General features: G+C 57.2%; 4 protein-coding genes across 4 annotated transcripts in view; 1 reads left to right on the plus strand and 3 right to left on the minus strand.

Moving 5' to 3' along the window:
• Positions 1–6305, minus strand: part of PTSG_05889 (uncharacterized protein) — a gene marked incomplete at its 5' end in the record, with an annotated part of 7960 nt that extends 1655 nt beyond the window's left edge. Inside the window, 9 exons of the mRNA XM_004992725.1 lie at positions 139–292; positions 490–588; positions 814–869; positions 1027–1111; positions 1423–3822; positions 4019–4140; positions 4448–4574; positions 4990–6090; positions 6261–6305. Coding sequence (XP_004992782.1) covers positions 139–292; positions 490–588; positions 814–869; positions 1027–1111; positions 1423–3822; positions 4019–4140; positions 4448–4574; positions 4990–6090; positions 6261–6305 — 4189 coding nt within the window. The remainder of the gene's footprint in view (positions 1–138; positions 293–489; positions 589–813; positions 870–1026; positions 1112–1422; positions 3823–4018; positions 4141–4447; positions 4575–4989; positions 6091–6260) is intronic.
• Positions 6306–7142: 837 nt separating this feature from the next.
• Positions 7143–11497, minus strand: PTSG_05890 (dlat protein; the record flags this gene model as incomplete). The annotated part of the gene is made up of 11 exons (XM_004992726.1): positions 7143–7271; positions 7544–7837; positions 8338–8455; positions 8780–8847; positions 9090–9147; positions 9691–9773; positions 10041–10173; positions 10352–10459; positions 10721–10937; positions 11191–11278; positions 11458–11497. The coding sequence occupies 11 exons, from the start codon at positions 11495–11497 to the stop codon at positions 7207–7209; spliced, it is 1272 nt and encodes a 423-aa protein (XP_004992783.1). The 3' UTR covers positions 7143–7206.
• A 575-nt stretch (positions 11498–12072) lies between these two features.
• Positions 12073–18751, plus strand: PTSG_05891 (uncharacterized protein). The gene is made up of 14 exons (XM_004992727.1): positions 12073–12883; positions 13044–13158; positions 13360–13541; positions 13739–13837; positions 14057–14142; positions 14366–14501; positions 14808–15194; positions 15346–15450; positions 15577–15618; positions 15810–15947; positions 16133–16297; positions 16510–16812; positions 17158–18153; positions 18293–18751. Exons 1-14 carry the CDS (start codon positions 12365–12367, stop codon positions 18398–18400), a joined length of 3381 nt encoding a protein of 1126 aa, XP_004992784.1. The 5' UTR covers positions 12073–12364; the 3' UTR covers positions 18401–18751.
• PTSG_05892 (uncharacterized protein) lies at positions 18661–21999 on the minus strand (the record flags this gene model as incomplete). Its single annotated transcript, XM_004992728.1, has 6 exons — positions 18661–19044; positions 19337–19466; positions 19645–20060; positions 20354–20499; positions 20611–20733; positions 21036–21999. The coding sequence occupies 6 exons, from the start codon at positions 21997–21999 to the stop codon at positions 18874–18876; spliced, it is 1950 nt and encodes a 649-aa protein (XP_004992785.1). The 3' UTR covers positions 18661–18873.
• Positions 22000–22075: the final 76 nt, after the last annotated feature.

Below are 22075 nucleotides of genomic sequence, written 5' to 3' on the forward strand. Positions count from 1 at the left end.
ACACACACACACACACACACACACACACACACACAAGAGCACGCAGACACACACACACACACACACACACACACACACAAGAGCACGCAGACACACACACACACACAGAGCACGCAGCGTTGCACCTCGCCCCCTTACTTGGCGTTGGCTCGGCCAGCTCGTCGAGGACAGGGTCGATGGATTCGTTCAATCGCTCCCACGGCGCCTGTACAGACGACATGATCGACTCATTGTGGTACGACGCAAGACGCGAGTCGCGCACGCTCGCCAGCTCAGACTGCACCTTGTCCACCTGTGTGATACGTACGTACGTACATGTGTGTGTGTGTGTGTGAACAGGAGGTGAGAAGTGATTGGCAGACAATATCCAGCAACCCCTGCCCCAAAGGAGACGGTTGCTAGATTGGCGCATAACCATCATAACACGCGCCAGCACCAGCACCATCACCTACCACAACAAGCATCCCTCCATCCACCGTGTTGACTCACCGTGACCTGCAGCTCAGCAATGGTCTGATCACGCACTACCACGAGCTGCTCGGCGTCCGCCAGCCGCTGCCGCAAATCCCGATTCGACCGCGACAACAACTGCGAGGGCAATTCGGGGAGGTGGGGGGGGATGACATGTGTCGATATGAGCATTTGGGGCGAAGAGACACGTGGAGTGTGTGAGCGTATGAAGAGGGAGGGGGTGGCAAGACTCCTCTCACACAGCTGATCCAGGCGTGCACATGGGTGAACAAGCCAGTATCGAGCCATGCATGTACGCCGCAAGGCAAGGTGGTGAACGCCAACAACAATAGCCGTTCTCACCTGCACTTCCCCGCCGAGGTCTTTTCTCAACTCCGCAACACGCGTGTCCGCCTCGCCTGTCCGGGGGGGGGGGGACGAAAGACAACGACAACAAACATCATGCGCATGAATGCACACACACACAAGTGTCAAAACATCAGGATGTACAACGATCAGTTCGACAACCGTGACCAACACCGCTACCACAAACACCACCATCAGCACTTTGCGTACGTGAGAGCGAGTCAACTTCCTGCTCGTGCGCTTCTTCGAGTTCGCGCAGCTCCTGGCGCGTCTTCGCCAGCGCAGCATCGCTCGTCTGAAACAAGGGCAGGGGAGGGGAGTGGATGGGTTAATGCGTGACGAAGTAGCAGCACAACAACATGTCACACGTGTCCGGTCATGAAAGGACGCGCATTTGGGAGATGATTGTTTTCCAGCATCACTGTCCAACACACACATAGAGAGAGAGAGAGAGAGACAAACACACACACTCACACGCCCACACACACACACACACATTCACACACACTCACACACACACATTCACACACACTCACACCCTCACCCTCGCAACCACCCCCCCCCTCACACACACACACACATACACATACACACATAAGCACACACCTTGAGCTTGGCCTGGAGTTCGTCCCTCTCCACGAGCGCCTGATTGAGCTGCGTCTCAATGCCGCTGAGCCGCTGCTTTGCGTCCAACAAGTCCTTGGCCAGCAAATCGCGGTACGACGGCGTTGGCGAGGATGCATTTTTCTCCAGCTGCGCCATGCGCTCACGCGTCTCCTCGTACAGAGTGGTCAGGCTGCGGTGCTCCACCATGTGCTGGTCGAGGCTCGCCTTCATGTCGCTGTTGGCGCGCTGCAGCTGCCGCCTGTCTGCCTCAAGCACGTCCACCTTGGCGCGAAGGTCCTCCACCACCCGCGCGTGGTCGTCCCGCATGCGCGTAATCTCATCGCGTATTCTCTCCTTCTCCTCCTTTGCGCCCTCCAACTCAAGCTCAAACGCCTTCATCCTGCCCACCTGTCGTGTCGCCTCTCGCAGCTCGCCACGCACGTCCTCCATCTCCGCCTTGTACTCCTCCTCCACGTGTTTCACCTTCGCTTCAAGGCGCTGCTTCTCGTCCATCGCGCTGTCCTTCTCAGCCGCAAGCCTGTCGATGCGTGCATGCAGCCCTTCAACCTCCTGCGCCAGCGTTGCCCGCGCCTCCGCTGCGCTGTCTCTTTCCTGTCGCAACTCCACCACAGTCTTCTTCGCCCGCGCCAGCTCCTCCACACGCGTGTCCAGCTGCTGGTGCAGCGCTGTGTTCTCCTCGTGCAACTTCTCTTCGCTCTGCAGCGTTGCCTCCAGCGCGTCCTGCAAGTGCTGCAGCTGCTTGTCCATCGCCAGTCGCAGCGTCACCAGCGCCTGCCGCTCAGAAGTCACTGCCTTGAGCTCGCGGCGCGCGCTGAGCAGCGCGTCCATGCGAATGGTGCACGAGTCCTGTTGCCGCTGCACGCCAGGGGGCGGTGCCGTCTTGGACATTGATGCCATCTTCCCCGCGTTCTCCTCTGCCTCCTCTGCTGTTGCAGCGCCCTCGTCACCACCCCCTTCACCGTCACCGTCGCGCGTGGCCGTGTTGCGGGCCAGCATGGTGTCTGCCCGCTGCAAGTGCTCCTTCACCCGCTCCGTCAGCACGCCCTGCTCATGATGCAATTCGTTGGCCAGCTGGTTGTAGTTGTTCTCCCACTGTGTTAGCTCCTCCTTGATGGAGCCTAGCTTGTCCTGGAGCTGCCTCTTGTCCTCGCGCAACTCATCGTTGTTCACACGCAACGTGTGCAGTTCCTTGCGCAACAGCTCCATCTCCTCAACGTACCAGTGCCGCTCGCCGTCTCTGCCCATCTGCTCCTGCTCCCCATCCTCTCGATGCTGGCGTGGTTGCGATTGGCGGTCAGAGTCGGCCAACAGCGACGGCTGGTACGACTGCTGCGTGTCCCCGCGAGCACGGGTTCGTGGCTGCGCGTGCAGGTGCGTGCCATCGACTCCTTGTTGGAAATCGGCGTGATGTCCCTCCTCCTGCGTCGCCACCGCCGCGTGTCTGTGCAACACACGCCCGCGCTCGTGCTCATGCTGGTGCTGCACATCATCGACATCGCCGTGTGCATGCGCGGGTGCGTCATCTCCGTATATGGCTGCGCGGAACGCGTCGTTGTCGCTGCTGCTGTAGCGTGACTCCTGCCTGTGCAGCACTGCTGGGTGACTCCGGCGCGACCGTCGTCGTCGACTCGCACTACCATCACTGCCATCACCATCATCACCAGCAGCAGCTGCTGCTGTTGTCTTTGCTTGCTGGCGAACAGACGGGTCTCCTTCGCTCTCATCGGACACCGACCACGCGTCCTCTGTTCCGTTGTCTGAGGTGGACAGCAATCGCGGGGCGCTGTTGTGCCGCGCCAACGCAGGTGACGACGACGCTGGCCCGCTCACACGACCATGCACGTGTTGTTGTTGTTGTTGTTGTTGTTGTTGTTGTTGTTGTTGTTGTTGTTGTTGTTGTTGTCGGGATGGGGTGAGTTGTTGCACGCGCATTTCCAGGCGTTTGCACTTTTCATGCTCTTTGTTGAGCTCTGCCACGAGGAAGCTGACGCGCTGCTGCAGACGCGCCACCGCCTGCTCTCCCTGACGCAACTCTACACGCGCATGACGCAATTCCTTCTCCTGGTCCTCTGCGCGTCTTGCGTCCCCACGCAAACGCTCCACCTCCGCCTTCAGCTCGCGTGTCGTCCGTTTCCCCTCCTTAAACGCCTCGTTGACCGAGCAGTGTGCGGCAAACAGGTCATCAAACTGCACCCGTGTGCGCTGTAGAGACATGCGCATGCTGTCAAGCGCCTCCTGTGTCTTGTGCACCTCCCTCGTTCGCACGTCCAGCACATGTTGCAGGTCGACGTTCGTCTGCGTCAGACGTGCAAACCGCGCCTCGTACGTGCGCAGCGTGTGCTGAAACTCGTCGAAGCTCTCGCTCAGCTGCGCAGACTCCTGTTGGTCGGGGAATCGGAGAGGAAAAGGGGAGGCGGGTGGTTAACGTGAACGGGTGAAACAGTGGGTCAAGAGGCAGGAAGGGGGGAAGGTAGGGGTAAGGTAGAGAAAGAGAAAGGGAAGAGGATCAAATGCAGTCACACACACACACACACACACACACACACAACACAAAGCACGGCGCGCATGCGGGTACCTGTGCTGGGTGGGCGGTGAGCAGCCCTGAGTAGCGGCGGGTGAGCATGTCCAGATCACGCTGCAGCACCTCGATGTTCGTCTCCCCCATGATGATGGTGTGGTATTGCCGGTCAAGCGTGCCTGCAAGCATGGGTTGGAGGATGGTGGTGAAGGTGTGTGGGGAGTGAAGATGATGTGTTGTCTTGCGCACCAAACGAGTGCACGAAGGGTGCATGAAGGGTGCATGAAGGGTGCGTCACGCCAGTCATACCATGACAACAACTGCAACATAGCTCACACTCGCAAACACGAATGGCTGCATGCACACACACGCACGTCAAACTGCGCGCACAAACACACACACACACAAACAAACAAACACATGCACACATACAAACAAACAAGCACACGCACGCACGCACGCACACATACGAAAGAGACACGAAACCTTTGAGTTCGTGGCAGGCCTGCACCAGCTGCTCCGCCTCCTCGGCCTTGTGCTTAAACTGCGCAGTGACGTGCTCGAGTGTTGACCGCAACTGCTCATTATCCTCTTGCAGCTCAACCGCCAGCGACTGAGCAGAAACACAGGGGAGTGTGAGAAGAGCAGGGAAGGACACGTGTATGAGTGGAAGGAGTGCGAACAGGTCAAAATACGCGTGGGCAATTCAGTGCCTCAGAGATGCAACCACAAGGCACAAACATGAGTACGTACACACACACACACATATGAAGGTACCTCGCACTCTCGCCGCGCGCCGTCTGTGCTGTGCAGTTGTGTTTCCAGCTCTTGCACCCGCTGTGGGTGCGCGACGAAAGCACAGTGGAAGCAGGCCAGACAGGCACGTGTCAGCACACGCGACGCAGTGTGTGTGTGTATGTGTGTGTGTGCGTGTGTGTGTGTGTGTATGTGTCTGCAGCGACAATGTCCGAATCCCCCTCCACACACACACACACACACACATAAAAAAGACTTGACGGTCCACACACCTGGTTTGCGTCGTCGAGTTGCTGCTGTAGCTCCGCAATCTGCGCAGCAGCGGCAGCGGCAGCAGCGCCACCCTCATCCTCCTTCCAGCCGTGCTGATCAGACTTGCGCGCCTGTATGCGGGCTCCTTCATCGTGTGCTCCACGCGCACCACCGCCACCCCCTCCATCATCACCACCACCGTCGTCGCCATCGCTGCGCCACACGCGTATGAGCTCCGAGGCGTCTGGCTGCGCGCCACCAAGCTCCGCCGCGCGTGACGCAACCTCCTCCGCCACTTGCGTAATGGCGTTGGCAGACTGGATGAGTGTCTTTGGGTTGGAGCCAAACTCGGTGATCTGCAGCAGCAGCCGCTCCACAGCCGTCGCTGTCGCTGGTGCTGCGTACCGCGCAGCCCTACGCATGGCAGCAACAAGGTCGGCGTCCATGTGCTGGGCGAGCGACACGGGGGGATCGCCTTTGCTGACGGAGAGCTCTGTGATGCGGCGGCGCAGCGCCGTCACTTCCTGCTGCTTCTGGTTGATGATGTCGTCCGCACGCTCGCGCATGGTGTTAAGCTCGTGCTCAAGCTGCTGCACCTGCTGGTGCGGGAGGGTGCCGTCTGGTTGCCGTGTCACGTCTCTGATGGCGTCTCGCTCAGCATCGGCAAAGCTCTCCTCGCCATCGTCAATCACCTCCGTGCGGCGTCGGCTCACCTCGAACCGCCGCTTAAAGCCAGCATCTGGTGACGCGTGTTTCTGTTGTTGTTGTTGGCGTCCTTGTTGTTCTCGTTGTTCGTGTTGTTGCTGTTGCTGTTCTTGTTGCTGGTGCAATTGCTGTTGGAGGATCTGCTGCAGCTGCCGGTGCTCTTGGGCATACTTCTTCGGCTCCAGCAGCTGCATCAAGAGCTGTTGTTGCTCCTCTGTGAGCTCGGGCCGCGCAGGCATGTGGTCCACGCCCTGCAGTTGTTTCAGGACCTGGAGTTCGTAGGCGGCAATCTGCACATCGTCGTTAGCACGGTCGCGATCACGCGACAGCTCAAGCACCTGCGTCTGCAAGCGCTCCACATGCAACGAGAGAGCGCGTTTCTCGTCCAGGAACCGCCGTATCATAGCTTGCACCCCCTGTCGTGTTGTGTTGTGTGTTGTGTGTTGTGTGTGGGGGGGGGCACAGCGGACACGTATGTGTGTGAGTGTGGGTTCTGGACGGTGTGCCTGTGGTCATGCACACACGCACGCACACGCACGCACAGGAATGAAATGCATAATGGATACGCGATAAAGCATGTCCATACCTCGGGCTGTTGCTTCTCCGAGTGCTGCTTCTCGTAAGAAGACATGGCTGTCGTTGTTGTTGTTGGAACCGCACCGTGACCAACAACGCTGTCCTGCGGCAGATGAAAGCTGACACGCGCGTTTCCACTTCCAAATCTGGTCCACCAAACAAGCGCGCGCAGGTCAAGATGTCAGCACGCGCTCAGGGTCAGCTAGGAGGCGAGCAAGTGTTGCGTGTGTGTGTGTGTGTGTGTGTGTGTGTGTGTGTGTGTGTGTGTGTGTGTGTGTGTGTGTTGTGTGCTGATGCTGGTGCTGTTGATACTGATGACGTTCAATGGCATGGTGAAATGCACAAGGAGCGGACCTGGCAATCGCTCGCGTACTTGTTACGATGGTTGGCCTGTTCTCGCACGGCCCAGATCCAACCACCCCCACCCACACTGTCAACGCAAGACCCTTCGATGCGACACGCGAGCAGTGAGCAGGACGCAGGACGTGGTTGGCAGCAGGCAAGCGAGTGTGCAGTTAGTTGGTTGGCGGTTGTGCGGCCGAAATTTGAAGGCAGGTGGGGAAAGGTGATGGAAAATTCAGCAAATCCTCCGCAACAGTTGTGTTGTGCTTGTTGTTGTGTACTTGTGTGTGTGTGCTTGTCGTCTGTGTGTGTGTGTGTGTGTGTGTGTGTGTGTGTTGCCCCCAGCGTCCCCTCAATCCTCTTACCAAGGCTAGAGTTTGCAACAACAGACCTTTTAACGCCACTCACGTGTCCACTCCTCTGATATGCAATGAAACACCCACCACGCACCAAACACACTCACACACAGAATGAAGGGAACAGGAAATCAACGGAAGCAAACACCTTTGCCTCCACTCAGAGTCAACGTCCACACAACATCCACAGCACGGCACATCCACTTCATCTCATATTTGGTTGTTGTGGTCACAGGTTTGCAAGAGCGCGAGCATCAGTTACAGCAGCATCTTGACGGGGTCCTCCATGTAACGCCGGAAGGCGGCCAGCCACTTGGAGCCGACTAAAGACGTGATTGTGATTGTTGTTGTTGTTGTTGTTGTTGTTGTTGTTGTTGTTGTTGTTGTTGTTGTTGTTGTTGTTGTTGTTGTTGTTGTTGTTGTTGTTGTTGTCGTGGTCGTGGTGGTCGTGGTGGTCGTGGTGATAAAGCGTTAATGTAAGCGATAGCAAGCAAAACAAACGGCACAGGTAACATGCAACACGCGGAATTGACACACACGCACGCACACACCAACCCCAACAAAACACACACACATCAGCAAACAACATGCGCACCTGCACCGTCGACGACGCGGTGGTCGCAGGAGAGGGTGACGGACATGTAGTTTGCGGCGGCAAAGCCAGACTCTGCCGTGGGGTCAACAACAACGCGCTGGGCCGTCTGGCCAACAGCGAGGATGCACGACTGGGGCGGGTTGATGATGGCGGTGAAACGGTCAATGCCAAACATGCCGAGGTTGCTGATGGTGAAGGTGCCGCCCTGGTACTCCTCGGGCTTGAGCGCGTTGTCGCGCGCCTTGGCAGCAAGGTTCTTCACGTCCGTCGAAATCTCCCGCAGGCCCTTCAGGTCTGCACAGGTTTGAAGGAAGGGAGGGGGGGTTGTGGTGGTGAGGAGGTGGAAGTGTGGATGAGAAAATGAAGGGAAGGAAGAAGGGCAGCGGCGGCGTGAACAGGGGAGGAAGAGAGCCAAAGCTCCAAAGAGAAAGGGAGACACAACCAAATGGTAGTGGAAAGAATGTTGGCTTTGCCAGCACGCGCCGCAGTGGGAGAAATAAACACATGCGGCAGTTTGAGCATGGGAGGAGGAAGCCGGGGGCACCGATGGCCCCGCTCGGTGTATGCGGTTGGTAGGCCTGCGCCGCCACGAGGAAACTTGTTGGCGGGCAGGGGGAGTTGAAAAGTACCGCAAAGGAAGGGAAGAGGACACGGGAGGGGACAGGAAGAGGGAAGCAAGAACGGAATGGACGCAAGGAGGGAAGCGAGCGCTGCAAGGAAACACACGTGCACCGACATACCCACAAGCACACACACACATACAATCATACACACGTGTTGATCCTGAGGCTGACCTGCGTCAAAGACGATTGGGGTGATGAGGCCGGAGTCTGTGCTGACGGCGACGCTGATGTCGACCGTCTCGTTCTGGCGGATGACCGTGTCCATCCACGACGAGTTCACCTCCTTCACCTGCAAAGTTGCGTAATGTTGCGCGCGTGCAAGTACGCATGTGTGTGCGTGTGTGCGTGTGTGTGTGTGCGTGCGTGTGTGTGTGTGTGTGTGTGTGTGTGTGTGAGTGAGTGAGTGAGTGAGTGTGTGTGTGTGTGTGTGTGCGTGTGTGTGAGTGAGTGAGTGTGTGTGTGTGTGTGTGCGTGTGTGTGTGCGTGTGTGTGTGCGTGTGTGTGTGCGTGTGAGTGAGTAGGTGTGTGTGGGGGGGGGGGGGCGTGGATCGGCTGTTACGATGCAGTGCAGTCATCGTGCATGTGCGTGACGATTCTTCATTGTTCACCGCACCTCCTTGAGGGCGAGGGAAGATGCCTTGATCACAAAGTCGTTGACGGAGAGCTTGTAGTCACCGTTGCCTGCGAATTGGAGAAAAAAAAGTGTGCACGTGTGAGTGCGTGAGTGCGTGCGTGCGTGTGCATGAGCGACAGAGCCATGGCGCGCCGTGCAGCACACGCCCGTGCGTGTCAGGCAACCAGCAAGGCTGACATACACGTCCCGCCACTCTTCCAACGCCACGCACGAGACGTGTACCAGGGTGCACACCTTGGTCGTTGAGCTGCTTGCGGAGGTTGAGGACCTCATCCACGCAGACGTCGACGTTGAGGTAGTAGTGTGGGATGTTCTGCTTGGGACTCCGTCAGGCGCGAGGCAATGACCTGGCAACGCGGCGGATGAGGGGTGTGGGGGTGGAGGCGTTGCACGTGAGGGGATGGGATGACAGGGCAAGACGAGGGAAATATTGGGACAACGGGCGGGAAGAGGGAGGAAAAGAACGAATGAAGAGAATGGAAGGTGGAAGAGAATGAAAGGTGGATGGATGAAGGGAGGGAGGCAGACGAAGGAACTGCGGGACAGAAAATGTTCAGAAAGGCAGGAAAACAACAAGAGTTGGTTGTTGTTGGCTTTGCCAGCACGCGCCGCAGTGGGAGAAATAAGCACATGCGGCAGTTTGAGCATGGGAGGAGGAAGCCGGGGGCACCGATGGCCCCGCTCGGTGTATGCGGTTGGTAGGCCTGCGCCGCCACGAGGAAACTTGTTGGCGGGCAGGGGGAGTTGAAAAGTACCGCAAAGGAAGGGAAGAGGACACGGGAGGGGACAGGAAGAGGGAAGCAAGAACGGAATGGACGCAAGGAAACAGACATGCACACCGCGACACACACATACACCAAACACACACAATAACACACACACACGTGTACCTTGCGGACGTTGCTGAGGGGAATGTCTGTGTACGCGGCACCTGTGGCGGCGGTGGCAGCGGTAGACTCGGCAGGCGCAGCGGCTGTGCAGATGAAGTCATGGGAAGCAAGACCGGCATGTGTTGTGAGTGCCAAAACGCACAAAGTACCACACACCACAACGCAGGGACTCGTTCCCACCCCACGAACGTTTCAAACCAAAAAACCACGTGCCCAAACACCTTCCCGGGCCCCGCACACACACACACACACACACACACACACACACACACACACACACACACACACACACACACACACACACACACATACAAACAGACCCCCCCCCACACACACATACACACACCAACCCTGGTAAGCGTCGACGTCGGCCTTGGTGATGCGGCCGCGTGGGCCCGTGCCAACAACGTTCTCAAGCGCAATGGAGGCGCGCTCAGCGAGCTTGCGCGCGAGCGGGCTTGCAAACACACGCTCGCCAGACGACTTCTGAAAAAAAGTGGCGGTTGAAGCAGTTGCAATCGCGGTAAGGCGACGTTGTGCGTTCGCAGGTGTCGTGGCATTGTCCGGAATTGGACATCAGTCGCGCCCGCACAGAAACGCGCGTACACACACGAAATAAACCCACATTCATACGCACACGCGCGCGCACACACACACACACACACACCGAAGATGGGGCGGGAGCGGAGGTCTCGGGGGCCGGGGTAGAGGAGGGCTTGGAGGGGGCAGGCGTGGGCTCGGGCGCCTTGGCTGGTTCTTCCTTCTTCTCCTCAGCAGCGCCAGCAGCAGCGCCACCCTGTGTTGATGGATGTGTAGTTCAGTGATTGCAACCCGTGAGAACGTGTGTGTGTGTGTGTGTGTGTGTGTGTGTGTGTGTGTGTGTGTGTGTGTGTGTGTGTGTGTGTGTGTGTGTGTGTGTGTGTGTGTGTGTGTGTGTGTGTGTGTGTGTGTGTGTGCACGCTGTTCGTGTCGTGCGTGCTTGCAAGTACCAACAACAACAACAACGCCAAATCAACAACCAGCACTACACGCCACACACCTCGAATGCAGGGGGTTCAAAGTTCTCAAAGGCGGGGACGTCCTCCTTGTTGTCAACCAGGACCAGCACCGGCTGGCCAATCTCAATGCCCTCGGTACCGTCCTCAACAAAGAGCTTGGCAACAAAGCCGTCCTCTGTTGAATCAAACGACATGGTTGCCTTGTCCGTCTCGACCTCGCCAAGGGAATCACCAGTGGCAACCTCGTCGCTGCACACAACCACAAACACCACAAACAAAGGGTGAGTGAATGCTCCAGATGCGTGCATGCAATTCCAGAGAACGGATTTCGCCGCTGTGACTTGCCGGGACGCAAGAACCCAAGCGGCACATACACACCACACCGGTCACACACAAACGAACACCACATGCACACACCGGTCATACACACACACACATACACACACATACACACACACCAAGCACACCAAGTACAACAGTGTCTCCACGTTTGGGGACTCACCCAACAGAGACGTTCCACTGCTGCAGGGTACCGGTCTTCATGGTGGGGGAAAGCGCGGGGAAGTTGACGATCATGTGATCAGGGAGATCTGTGCGCAGTACAGCGGCATGCATGCGTGTGCAGGAGTCGGTGAGAGGATGCTCATAATGCCCACACACTCACACACTCACGCAACACCATGTCCATGCACACACACACACTCTCTCTCTCTCTCCCTCACGCACACACACACACACGCAACTCAAAACCAATCCATTAAGCGCCCACCTGACGAGTAGAAGCGAGCGGCTGCGGCACGCAGTGCCATTGTCGGTGCAGGTGCGAGCCTTTCCAAGTGCAGACCAAGCGACACGAAGCGAGTGATGTAAGTCAGAATTGGCAGCGTGTTGACGACATTCGTGGAAGGAAGACGAGCAGAGCAATCAACGCACGCGCGCAAACACAAGTGGCACATGCACAGCATGAACGGCATGAATATGTGCGACGCACCATGCTGCGCGAGCAGCGCTGGCAGCCAGTGTGCTCCTGGCCACACGTCTGTGATACGCATGGGCATGAACACATGAGTTTGCGATGACAAGTGGTTGTAACAATGGCACGTGGCCACGCACAGTGAGGTGACCATAGCGTACAGTGACCGTAGCGCACAGAGCCTTCATGTCACCACGCACACGCACACGCACGCACGCACGAATGCACACACAACACATCCATCACCAAGCAGCTCGCTGCCTGCCTTCCATCATCATCAGCTCACCCCACGAGTTGCCACATCGCACTGGCTGTGTGAAGTTGGTGGTGCAATTGGCGGAAAATGCGTGCACACGAAAAACACACCCACACAAATCCACCCTGAACTCAGGGTTGTATACATCTCATGGTGTTCCTACCTGTGTTGTGAGGCGTGTTTTCCCCCCTTGGCTTGCTTTGCCGCGCCTTTCGTATCCAACCATTCGCTCGTCTCGGCTTTTGCTTGGTTTGACCGCAACAACAACAACATCACATCATCCCAGCTTTGTTGTGGTTGGCTGTTGTGGTTGGCTGTGTTGTTTGTTGTCTTCACGCACGCGTTCTTCGTGTGTGTGTGTGTGTGTGTGAAGGTGACTCTTTGTGCGTCGCACACGCTCTCTCCCTCTCTCTCCAGCACAAGTAGACGCAAAGCAGACGCGCAGGCATGGACCGCCATCGCAGCCGCTCCGTGTCGTTCTTCCGCAATGGCTTCCTGAACACCAGGCGCAGCTCCCTGCGCAACAAGCACTCGTCCTCGTCGTCCATCACAGAAGTGAACGAGAGCAGCTACGACACCCACGACGGCGACACCTTTGACGGCGACAGCTCCAGGGCAACGCCAACGACGCCCTCAACCCCAAACGGCACGGCTGGGTCCGCCTCCTTGCCTGCTTCCGCTGTCAAGCAGCGCCCATCCTCCGCCAGCAACCTGTCGCGTCGCCGGTCTTCCTCCCTCTCCCGCGCACGCCTGCGCTCCGACAACAGCGATGACGGTGGTGGCCGCCGCGCCATGTCCAAGAACACGTCTGGCTCCAGCCTGCTCAACGAGGCCAGCACCACGCCGCTGCGCCGCTCCTCTTCCTTCCGCCAGCGCCGCACGTCCGTGGACCGCACGCCCACGTGGTCGGACCGCGTCGAGCGCCTCCACAACCCGCCCAAGCAGGAAAAACACCAGGGCGAGCAGGTGCGCCGCGCAGTTGCTTTGGTGTGTGTGTGTGTGTGCACTTGTTTGTGTGGGTGAACAAGGCTGCACGCGCTTGCTGCACGCACGTGTTGTGTGCGACGTGTTCCTGTCGTGTCATTGTTTTCCTCATGGACTGTGCACTGCCATTTGCTCGAATCAGGTGACGATTGGAGACCGCGTCGTGGTGAATGGCACGTGGCCGGGCGTGCTTCGCTTCCTCGGCTCCGTCCAGTTTTCGCACGGCATCTGGGCAGGCATTGAACTCGACGAGCCAGGTGAGCCGCGTCGTGTTTGGATGTGCAAATGCAGGCAGGAGCACTTTCATGCGATGTACTTGAACGTTCGGTCACGCTCTCGCTCGTGTTGTTGCAACAACACAAGTGCGCACACACTCTCACCAATTCAATCAACTGCTGCCTCTCGCCCACACTCACTCCATCACACGTGCGTTCTCTTACTCGCCCTTTGCCCTGCAGTTGGGCAACACGATGGCAAGATGCAGGGCCGCCGGTACTTTGACTGCCCCCGCAACTGCGGTGTGTTTGTGAAGAAACATCAGATCACACGCGAGCTGCACGTAGAAGGGCAGGCCATCCCCGCATATGTGGAGAGCCTGCAGGAGCGACACAAGGAGACGGAGGACAAACTCAAGGCTACGGTGCGGTGCACATGTGTACTTTGTGTGTTTGTGTGTGTGTGTGTGTGTGTGTGTACTTTTTGTGTGTGTGTGTGTGTGTGTTTGCGTGTGTGTGTGTGTGTGTGTATGTTTGTGCATTCCAAGGCGCAGCTGTATCAGCTTGTGCATTGCCCCCTACAACAACGCTTACACACTTCCGTGCACCCGTGCTCCAACAGGAGAATGAGTTGGAGCAGACGAAGCTGATTCTGGCGAGCGTCAAGGACAGTTTTGTGCAGGAACTTGCCGCTGCACAGCGCACTGCCGAGGAAGCAAAGGTGGCAACACCGTGCTCGTGTGTGTGTGTGTGTGTGTGTGTGTGTGTGTGTGTGTGTGTGTGTGTGTGTGTGTGTGTGTGTGTGTGTGTGTGTGTGTGTGTGTGTGCTTTCTGCACTCCCATTCGGCTACATTATCGAGCTCTTCATCACATGTGCGCATTCTCCTCACCAATGCATACCCACCCGTGTTCACATGTTTATGTGTGTGTGTGTTTTCAGGCGAAGATGCAGGAGATGGAGCAGCAAGTTACCGAAATGACGCGCGAATACAACGCGAAGGACGTCGAGGTGTCAAACTGCAAAAGGTACCACCGCCTTGCAGCCGTGTACGTGCATGTATACATGTGTGTATTTCTGTGTTGTTATCATTGTGCACTTGCTATCTTGCTTGGATGTCTCCTTGTTCTCGTTTCAACCCAATCCTGTGCGCGCCCCCCCCCCCCCTCTTCACGTTGTTCAACGCACACCACAATTCACATCAACACCTCATCTGCTCCTCTTTCCTCCCCCTCCTCGTGTGCTTGGCAGCGAGATCTCGCGACTGCAAGCGGAGGCGGCGTCGGTTGTCGAGACGAACCAGCAGCAGACCCGCGACATCACCCGCTTGCAGGACGAGCTGCAGGCTGCGCGCACAGAGATGACCAAGCTCAAGGCATCACTGCAGGTGTGTGTAGATGTGTGTTGGGGATTTGCGATTTCATGAGGGTGTGGTGTCCTGTTCGGGCTGCACACATCCACACACACACACACGTTCACGCACACTCACTCACTCACTCACTCACTCACTCACTCACTTAATTACTCACTCACTCACTCACTCACTCACGCACTCACTCACGCACTCACTCACTCACTCACTCACTCACTCACTCACTCACTCACTCACTCACTCACTCACTCACACACACGCACTCACTCCTTCACTCACACACACGCACTCACTCCTTCACTCACTCACTCTCACCACCAGCGCAATGTGGATGAGGGCAAGAGCAGCGAGATGGCGTCACAACAGCGCATCAAGGATTTGGAGCGAAACGTTTCAGAATGGAAGGAGCGCAGCGAAAACACGCGCCTGGAGCTCCAATCCACCAAGCTGTCCTTGGAGCACACGGAGTACCGCGTGCAGCAGCTGGAGACGGAGAACAAGCAAGTCGTCGCACAGCTCACAGACGCACAGCAACAGCTTGACGATGCACGCAAGCACAACGAAGCAAACTCCCAGCAGCAGCAGCAACAGCGGCAGCACCAGTCGACGGCCGAGCAGCTGAAGCGGGAGGCCGCAGAGGCAAAGGCAGCGGTGTCGCGCCTCGAGTCACGACTCGCAACCACGCTCACCATGAAGGACCAGCTCGAGGTGCGCGCGCATGTGTGTGTGTGTGTGTGTGTGTGCTTGGGAACACCTGCGAATCCATCTTCGCATGCGCTCGTACCATACCAAGCACACCATCTCACCGATATGTCTGTCGCCGCCACCACCGCCACCACCGCCACGATCATGATGACAGGAGGAGCTGATGAAGTCATCCTTGCAAGTGAGCTCGTTGAAGAAACAGCTGCTCAGCAAAGATACCGACCTCGAGGAAACACACGCAAAGTGCAGTGCTCTCGAGGTACCACTCGCTTTGTTTGTTTGTTTGTTTTGTTGACTTCTTGACTTGCTCGTGCTGTGATTTGTCTTCGCTCTCGTATCTGAGCTCACCTGTTCCTTCGCACTCCCTCCTTCTTGTTCTTCGTAGCGCAAAGTGTCCCGGCTGGAATCTGAGGCCGCAGCAAACACGGTACAGCCATGACACCTCTTACAGCTGTGGTGAAATGCACAACAACCGCTACCACACACACACACACACACACACACACACACACACACACACACACACACACACACACACACACACACACACACGAAAGTACACACCCACGTCTGCTCTCAACCACTCCTCAACCACTCCCCCCCCCTTTACCACGGCAGGGCACGGACGTTGCCTCATTTGAAAAGTTGACGTCGCTGACATCGGAACGCGACCGTCTGCGCCGGCAGCTTGTCGAGATGGAGACGGACAACGCGGACCTCAAGGGCCAGATGGCACGTGTCTCAAAACTCCTCCAGGTCAGCCTCGTGTCGAGCAATGTGTCATCATCAACAAACGCACCCCCCCCCCCACACACACACACATCAAAACATCAACACACGAACCTGCTGCTTGTCATCTCACTCACTCACTCACGCACACACACGCACACACTGTTTTGTTTTCTTCTCCCCACACACCGCTCCATCCATCCTTGCCACAGGACGCCGGTGTGCAGAGTCCGTTTGAGGTTGGCGCGACCATCGCCGCCCTGCGTGAGAGGAGCAGCGAGCTGGAGAAGCAGCTGGAGAAATTGTCCGCCACGGCCTCGTCGTCGTCGTCACTGGCCGCTGCTGAGGATGTGCACACGGGCGAATTCACAGTCAAGGTGGGGCAACATCGCAGTGTAATTGTGTGTGTCTGTCTGTCTGTTTGCCTGTCTGTCTGTCTGTTTGCCTGCCTGTCTGTCTGTCTGTCTACTTGTGTGGGTGGTTGCTTGGTTATTGTGAATCACGGTCGTTTAAATGTTGTCCATTCGCAGTTGTCCTTTCAAACACACGCACACTCACATGTGCACACTGTGTCCGCCAACACCATCAGATCCAGGCGCTGGAGCAACACGTGCAGCTGCTGAAGAAACAGAATGAGGAGCTGCGACAGGCGCGCCACGATGCAACATCCAGCAACACGCGTGCACTCCAGGCTGCAAAGGCCGCAGCGAGCGACGCGCAAGAAAAGCTTCACGCCCTGCAGATGCAATACGACAGCGCCCAGCGTGAGCTTCGGGCTGCCATGGCAGAACGCGATGCAACAGTTGCGGATATGAAGCGAACGCTCGAGAAGGAGCGCGCTGAACACAAACGCGCACTCGACGGCCATAAGGACAGTGGCGACGCAGCCAAGGTGTGGCTTACGTGCATATGTATGTGTGTATGTGTGAACATGTACTTGTGAATGTGTTTGTGTGTGTGTATGCCTCTGTGTGTGTGTGTGTGTTTGTGTGTGTGTATGCCTGTGTGTGTGTGTGTGTGCCTGTGTGTGTGTGTGTGTGTGTGTGTGTGTGTGTGTGTGTGTGTGTGCGTGTGTGTGCGTGTGTGTGTGTGTGTACAGCGTTGTTGTGCCTCGGCTTCCACAAGTGCTTGACCAGTGTTTTCCCATCCACCCATACACCCCCTCCCCCAAACTGACATTTCGCTCTCCCAACCCGACCCATCACATCCCACCCCGTACTGCCCCTCCCTGCAACAGCTGCGCGTGCTTGAGGCGGAGGTGTCGTCGCTGCGCACCCAGCACGAAATGGCCAAGGCGAACCTCGACCGCGCCCACCGCGATCTTAAGACCGCACAGGAGGAGCACGCGCGTGCACTCGATGAGGAGCGCAAGAGAACGGCTGCAGTGCAATCACAACTGGACGCCCTGCTTGCATCACGGGACGCCGATGGCAAACACAACAGCAGCAGCAGCAGCAGTGGCGACGGAGAAATGCGTGACGCGGAGGCGACGGCAACAGCTGATGCCCTTCGCCTGGAGGTGCAGCATCTGCGCACAACTGCAGAGGAAACAGAGGCAAGACTGCAGGCGGACCTCACACGTGCACGTGCGGACGTTCAACAAGAGCGGGATGAGGTGTCACGCTTGACAGCTGAGGTGCAAACGCTGCAGACGAAACTGCAGCAGGCAGACGACGCGCGCACAGCCGCCGAGCAGCGCGAACGGGAGCACAACGCCAAGCTGGCCACCACCGCCACTGCCACTACAACAGCACCGACAGCAGCGCCGGCGACAAGTGCCGCTGATGAGGCGGAACTGAAGCGCCTGCGTACAGAGCTGGACAGCGCAACACGTGCTGTTGAGAGCAGCAAGGCAGAGACAGCGCGGCTGCGGCTGCAAGTCGAGGCACTCACGCGCGACAAGGCGGCATGGGCCAGCAAGGAGGCGAGCCTGCAGGCAAAGGTGGGGCAGCTCGAGCAGAGCTCGTCACGCCTGCAACGCGACTTGCAAGCACGTGACGCCAGCGTGCGGGAGCTGGAGCAGCGTGTCAAGTCACTCACAGCACAGCTGCAACAGTCGCGCACAGCAGCAGCAGCAACAGCAACGGCAGCACGGCGAAGCAGCCTCTCTGCCACGACGTCATCTGACGTGGGCGCCCGCAGCGCTGCAGTGGCGGAGATGGAAACGGCGCTGGCGGCCATGAAGCGCGAGAAACTCTCGCTTGAGGAGAAGGTCGCCAAGCTGGAGAGCCAGGTATCATGTGTGTGTGTGTCTGTGTGTGTGTGTGTTCTGTTTGCTTGCATCTTTGGCTGCGATTGAGCTTCATTGACTCCGCTTCTCACACCGACCCACACGCACACATGCACACACCCTCAAATGGTTACGCGAGCAGGTGAAGGAACAATCTGAGGACCTTGAGGATCTTGAGGAGATGCTGGCTGGGGAGCGGCAGGCGGCGGCGCGCCTGAAGCAGCAGCTCGCCGGCCAAACATCCGCGTGACGAGCAAACTTGGGATGAAGTCACACAAGGCACTGTGTTGTGTTGTGTGTGTGTGTGTGTGCTTGCGAGGTTGTGACTGCTGTGAGCATTCATCAATATTCGTTGGCTGTTGGAGTGCACGTGTCTTTTGTGTCCATCGTCCATTGCGTCTTGCGTATTGCGTTTGCACTCGACATTGTGATGTTGTGCTTTTGGGTGCTGTGTGTGCTTCTTGACCTGACCCTTCTGCTGCCTGTGTATGTGTGGGATATGGCTGGTTTGATTGATGCATTTTATGCCTGTATTGCCTGCTTGTGTATGTTAACATCTTCCCCTTCTCTGTGCCCCATAGATTAAATGACTCGCGTGGAAGCCATGTGCATGTACATAACAACAACAGCGTACGCTGTGCCAACTCCCGCTCTCGGTCCTGCTGGCTTGCTTGCTTCGGCGCTCGCTGTGGTTGTGTTGCCTGCAAGCAACGCACGTTGTTATTATGCCTTGCGCCAGCGCCCCGCTCCTGCTACGCGACACGCCCCGTCCAACTCAGCCACCACGGCTTTCAGGGCATTGCGCAGAGAGGGAATGTCCACGTCAAACGAGTTGCACACCACCCAGTCCCGCCCGGCCACCTTCACCTCCCGTCGACACGTGCTCGTGTCGCACTGCACATTGCGAGAGAGGGAGAGAGAGAGAGAGGGAGAGAGAGAGAGAGAGAGAGAGAGAGAGAGAGAGAAGGGTTTGTGGGTGTCAAGTTGTAAGAACGCGAGCGCGGAACTGATTGTGGACAGAATACATTGGCAGTAGCTGGTGTGTTTATGGGTTTTCAGCCTATACACGAGAGGCAAACAACAATAAAAGTTACTCACACACATGCACACACACACACACACATGCACACACATACATACACGTGCACACACATACACGCGCGTACAGCCGATCCAAAGCCCTGACCTCTTGTTTCAAACGCTGGCGCTCCTTTTCTGCGCATTCGAGTGTGGCGCCACATTCCATCGCCGCCATGGATGCCTTCCGTAACTGATTGTGCTGCGCGGTGTTTGCACGCTGGCGAATGCACCCAGATCTGCCAGCAATCGTGAGCGTGGGATGCGAAACGAAAGTAGGGTTTGTTCAAGGCGTGTGATTGCAGGCCAAGTTAATGCTGCGCAACATCAATCATCGCATGCTATTCACACCCCTATGTCACACACGCACACACACCACATACATCACACACACGCACGAAAGAAACTATTGCTCACAGGTTTGAGGCGCCAAAGGCGAAGCGGTAGTGGATGTTGAAGTTGGCGGCAGCTTGGGCAAAGTGCGAATTGAAGATAACGGGCACAGCCTCCACAACAGCAGAGTTGGGGTGCATCCACGCCATGCCAAACACCTGCGAGCTGTGGCTGCTGATCACAAGCCCTGCGTCGCGGAACACAGCTGCCTGGTCGTACAGTGACGTGCTCTCGTTGGTGGTGGCGACAGTCGCAGCGATGCCCGTGATGGCCTTCGCCGTGGCTTGCACCGCGTCCATGTTGCTGAACCGTCGCAACTTGTGCCCGGTGCTGCGCTGGAGAATGACAACGCGCCGTGGTGGACACGCCCCGTCGGCCCATTTGTCTGTGTTTGCGAACATGAAGTCCACTGCGCGGCGGTGAAACATGCCTGCATGCACCTGCATGGCAGCAATGTAGGCGGGGGAAGCAGGAAAGGAGATTGGGTTACGCGTTCATTATGATGCACGCTTATCTGTGAGCAATCTGCAACGTCCTTGCTAAGCATGTTGCACACACAAAATGGAAAGAAAACGCCAGGGAACATGCATACACACGCACATGTACAGTGTACACACAAACACGCACACACATGCATACACACGCACACACACACACACACGCACGCACGCACGCACGCACGCACACGCACACGCACACACACACACACACGCACGCACACGCACGCACACACCTTGTTGTGTCCAAACAGGTCGTATTCGGGGTGATACGCCACAAGGCTGTGGAAGAACCGCGGACGATTGTCATCGATGTCAACGTTGTTGATGCGGTCATGACGAGACCCCTCATCGCCAGGGAACAGCGCAGTTTGTCGAAAGTCTGAACGCGCGCATTGTGCATGTGTGTGTGTGTGAAAAGTCGAACTGGAAGCAAGCAAGTAACCCTCATTTCGAGTTCAAGTTCAACCCACCCAACATCGTTTTGTCTCACCTAGTCCTGTTTGAAAGCGAGCATTGTGTGTGTCTTTGAACCACATGGCGTAGTACTTCTCTTGCCAGGCATTCAGGGAAGCGGCCTTGAAGAACGACACGTGCCCGAACGGTGGTAGTGTGGCTGGATTGGGATTGAAGCAGGTACAGGATATGAGAACACGTGTGAGAAGCGAGAAGAGGGTAAAGCAGACACGAGACAACGCGGCGACAGTGCATGACACACACACACACATACATGTGCATACTCACACACATACAAACACACACGCACATACAAACACACACGCACATACAAACACACACACATACAAACACACACACACATACACATGCACACTCACACACGCACACACAAAACACACAAACAAACAAACACACACAAGCGCGCGCCATCCACCCCCCCCCCCCCTCCCTAATGTATACCTTTGTGTTGGTGGAGAAGCGTTGGTAGGGCGGAGAGTTGGATGGATTCGTGAAAGATGTGTGGTGGCTGCGACCAACGCTCCACGCCAAGGGTGGGCGCAAGCACCCCAAAGTCCTTTCCGTCGCACTTCGGAGACCACAGCTCCGCTGGAGTCGTAAACACGGGGACACGAAAGGCGTGAAAGCAGGAACAGAAGAGCTGTACCTTGGAGGATGGCACCAGCCGCTGCGCTGTCCACGCTGATGGATCGTAAGGCTGTTGCATCTTCGCAGACCGCACAGTAAAGCATGCCACGGCCAACTGCCTTGCGTCATCCAGCATTTCCTCGGGAACAACCAAGACGGTGCGGTATTGGTCCACCACTGCGTTCGTGAACACACACGCGCCATCACCCGACACCCACATCCCAGACGCAAACTGCGGTGCTGCTGTCGGAACCAGCTCTTCCTGCTCCAGCTGCTGCTCGCGGCGCTGTGTGCGGCCGGCTTCCTCCTCTGGTTCCTTCTCCTTCGCTTCCAGCAGCTGCTGTTTTGGAATGTCAGCTTGAGCACCGGTGCTTTTGGTCTGCGCAATGGGTGGCAGGACTTGCGTGAACCTGTCCCCAGTGCTTTCGGTGCTTGTTCCAGCCCGGTCGAGGAGGTGGCTGCCAAGTGTGGTGATTTGCTCGGCAAAGCGGGTGCCGGCATGCACGCACTGCTGGAGATGACGCAAGTACTTGGCCTTGCTCTTCCCTTTGTCCTTGCATGCCTTGACTGATGTCCGTCCCAGCACGTCGTCAAACATGGGACGCTCAAACTGAACTCTCTGGTGCGTTGTGCCCAAAGAACCCGTGTTTCCGAGGACTCCAACAACGGCTCCAGGCCACGAAGCAGGCGTCATGTTTGTCAGCACCACCGTCACCAACAAAAGCTGAACCATCATCACACCACAGCGCTGCTGTCTCCTCCTGGCCATCTCCGCCATGGCGCCTTCCTCCCGCAAGCAAAGGCGCCGCCCATCCAAAGTGCCGAGCACCTGCGAGGACAGAAGCGCGGACAGA

This window comes from Salpingoeca rosetta (assembly GCF_000188695.1).
Source record: "Salpingoeca rosetta unplaced genomic scaffold supercont1.15, whole genome shotgun sequence".
NCBI lineage: Eukaryota > Choanoflagellata > Craspedida > Salpingoecidae > Salpingoeca > Salpingoeca rosetta.

Bases quoted from the DNA above. Each gene is read 5' to 3' on its own strand.
- PTSG_05891 (XM_004992727.1), top strand. From the start codon at position 12,365: ATGGACCGCCATCGCAGCCGCTCCGTGTCGTTCTTCCGCAATGGCTTC. The intron at 13,159-13,359 runs GTGAGCCGCGTC...TTTGCCCTGCAG, and splicing joins CATTGAACTCGACGAGCCAG to TTGGGCAACACGATGGCAAG. The intron at 15,948-16,132 runs GTCAGCCTCGTG...TCCTTGCCACAG, and splicing joins GTGTCTCAAAACTCCTCCAG to GACGCCGGTGTGCAGAGTCC.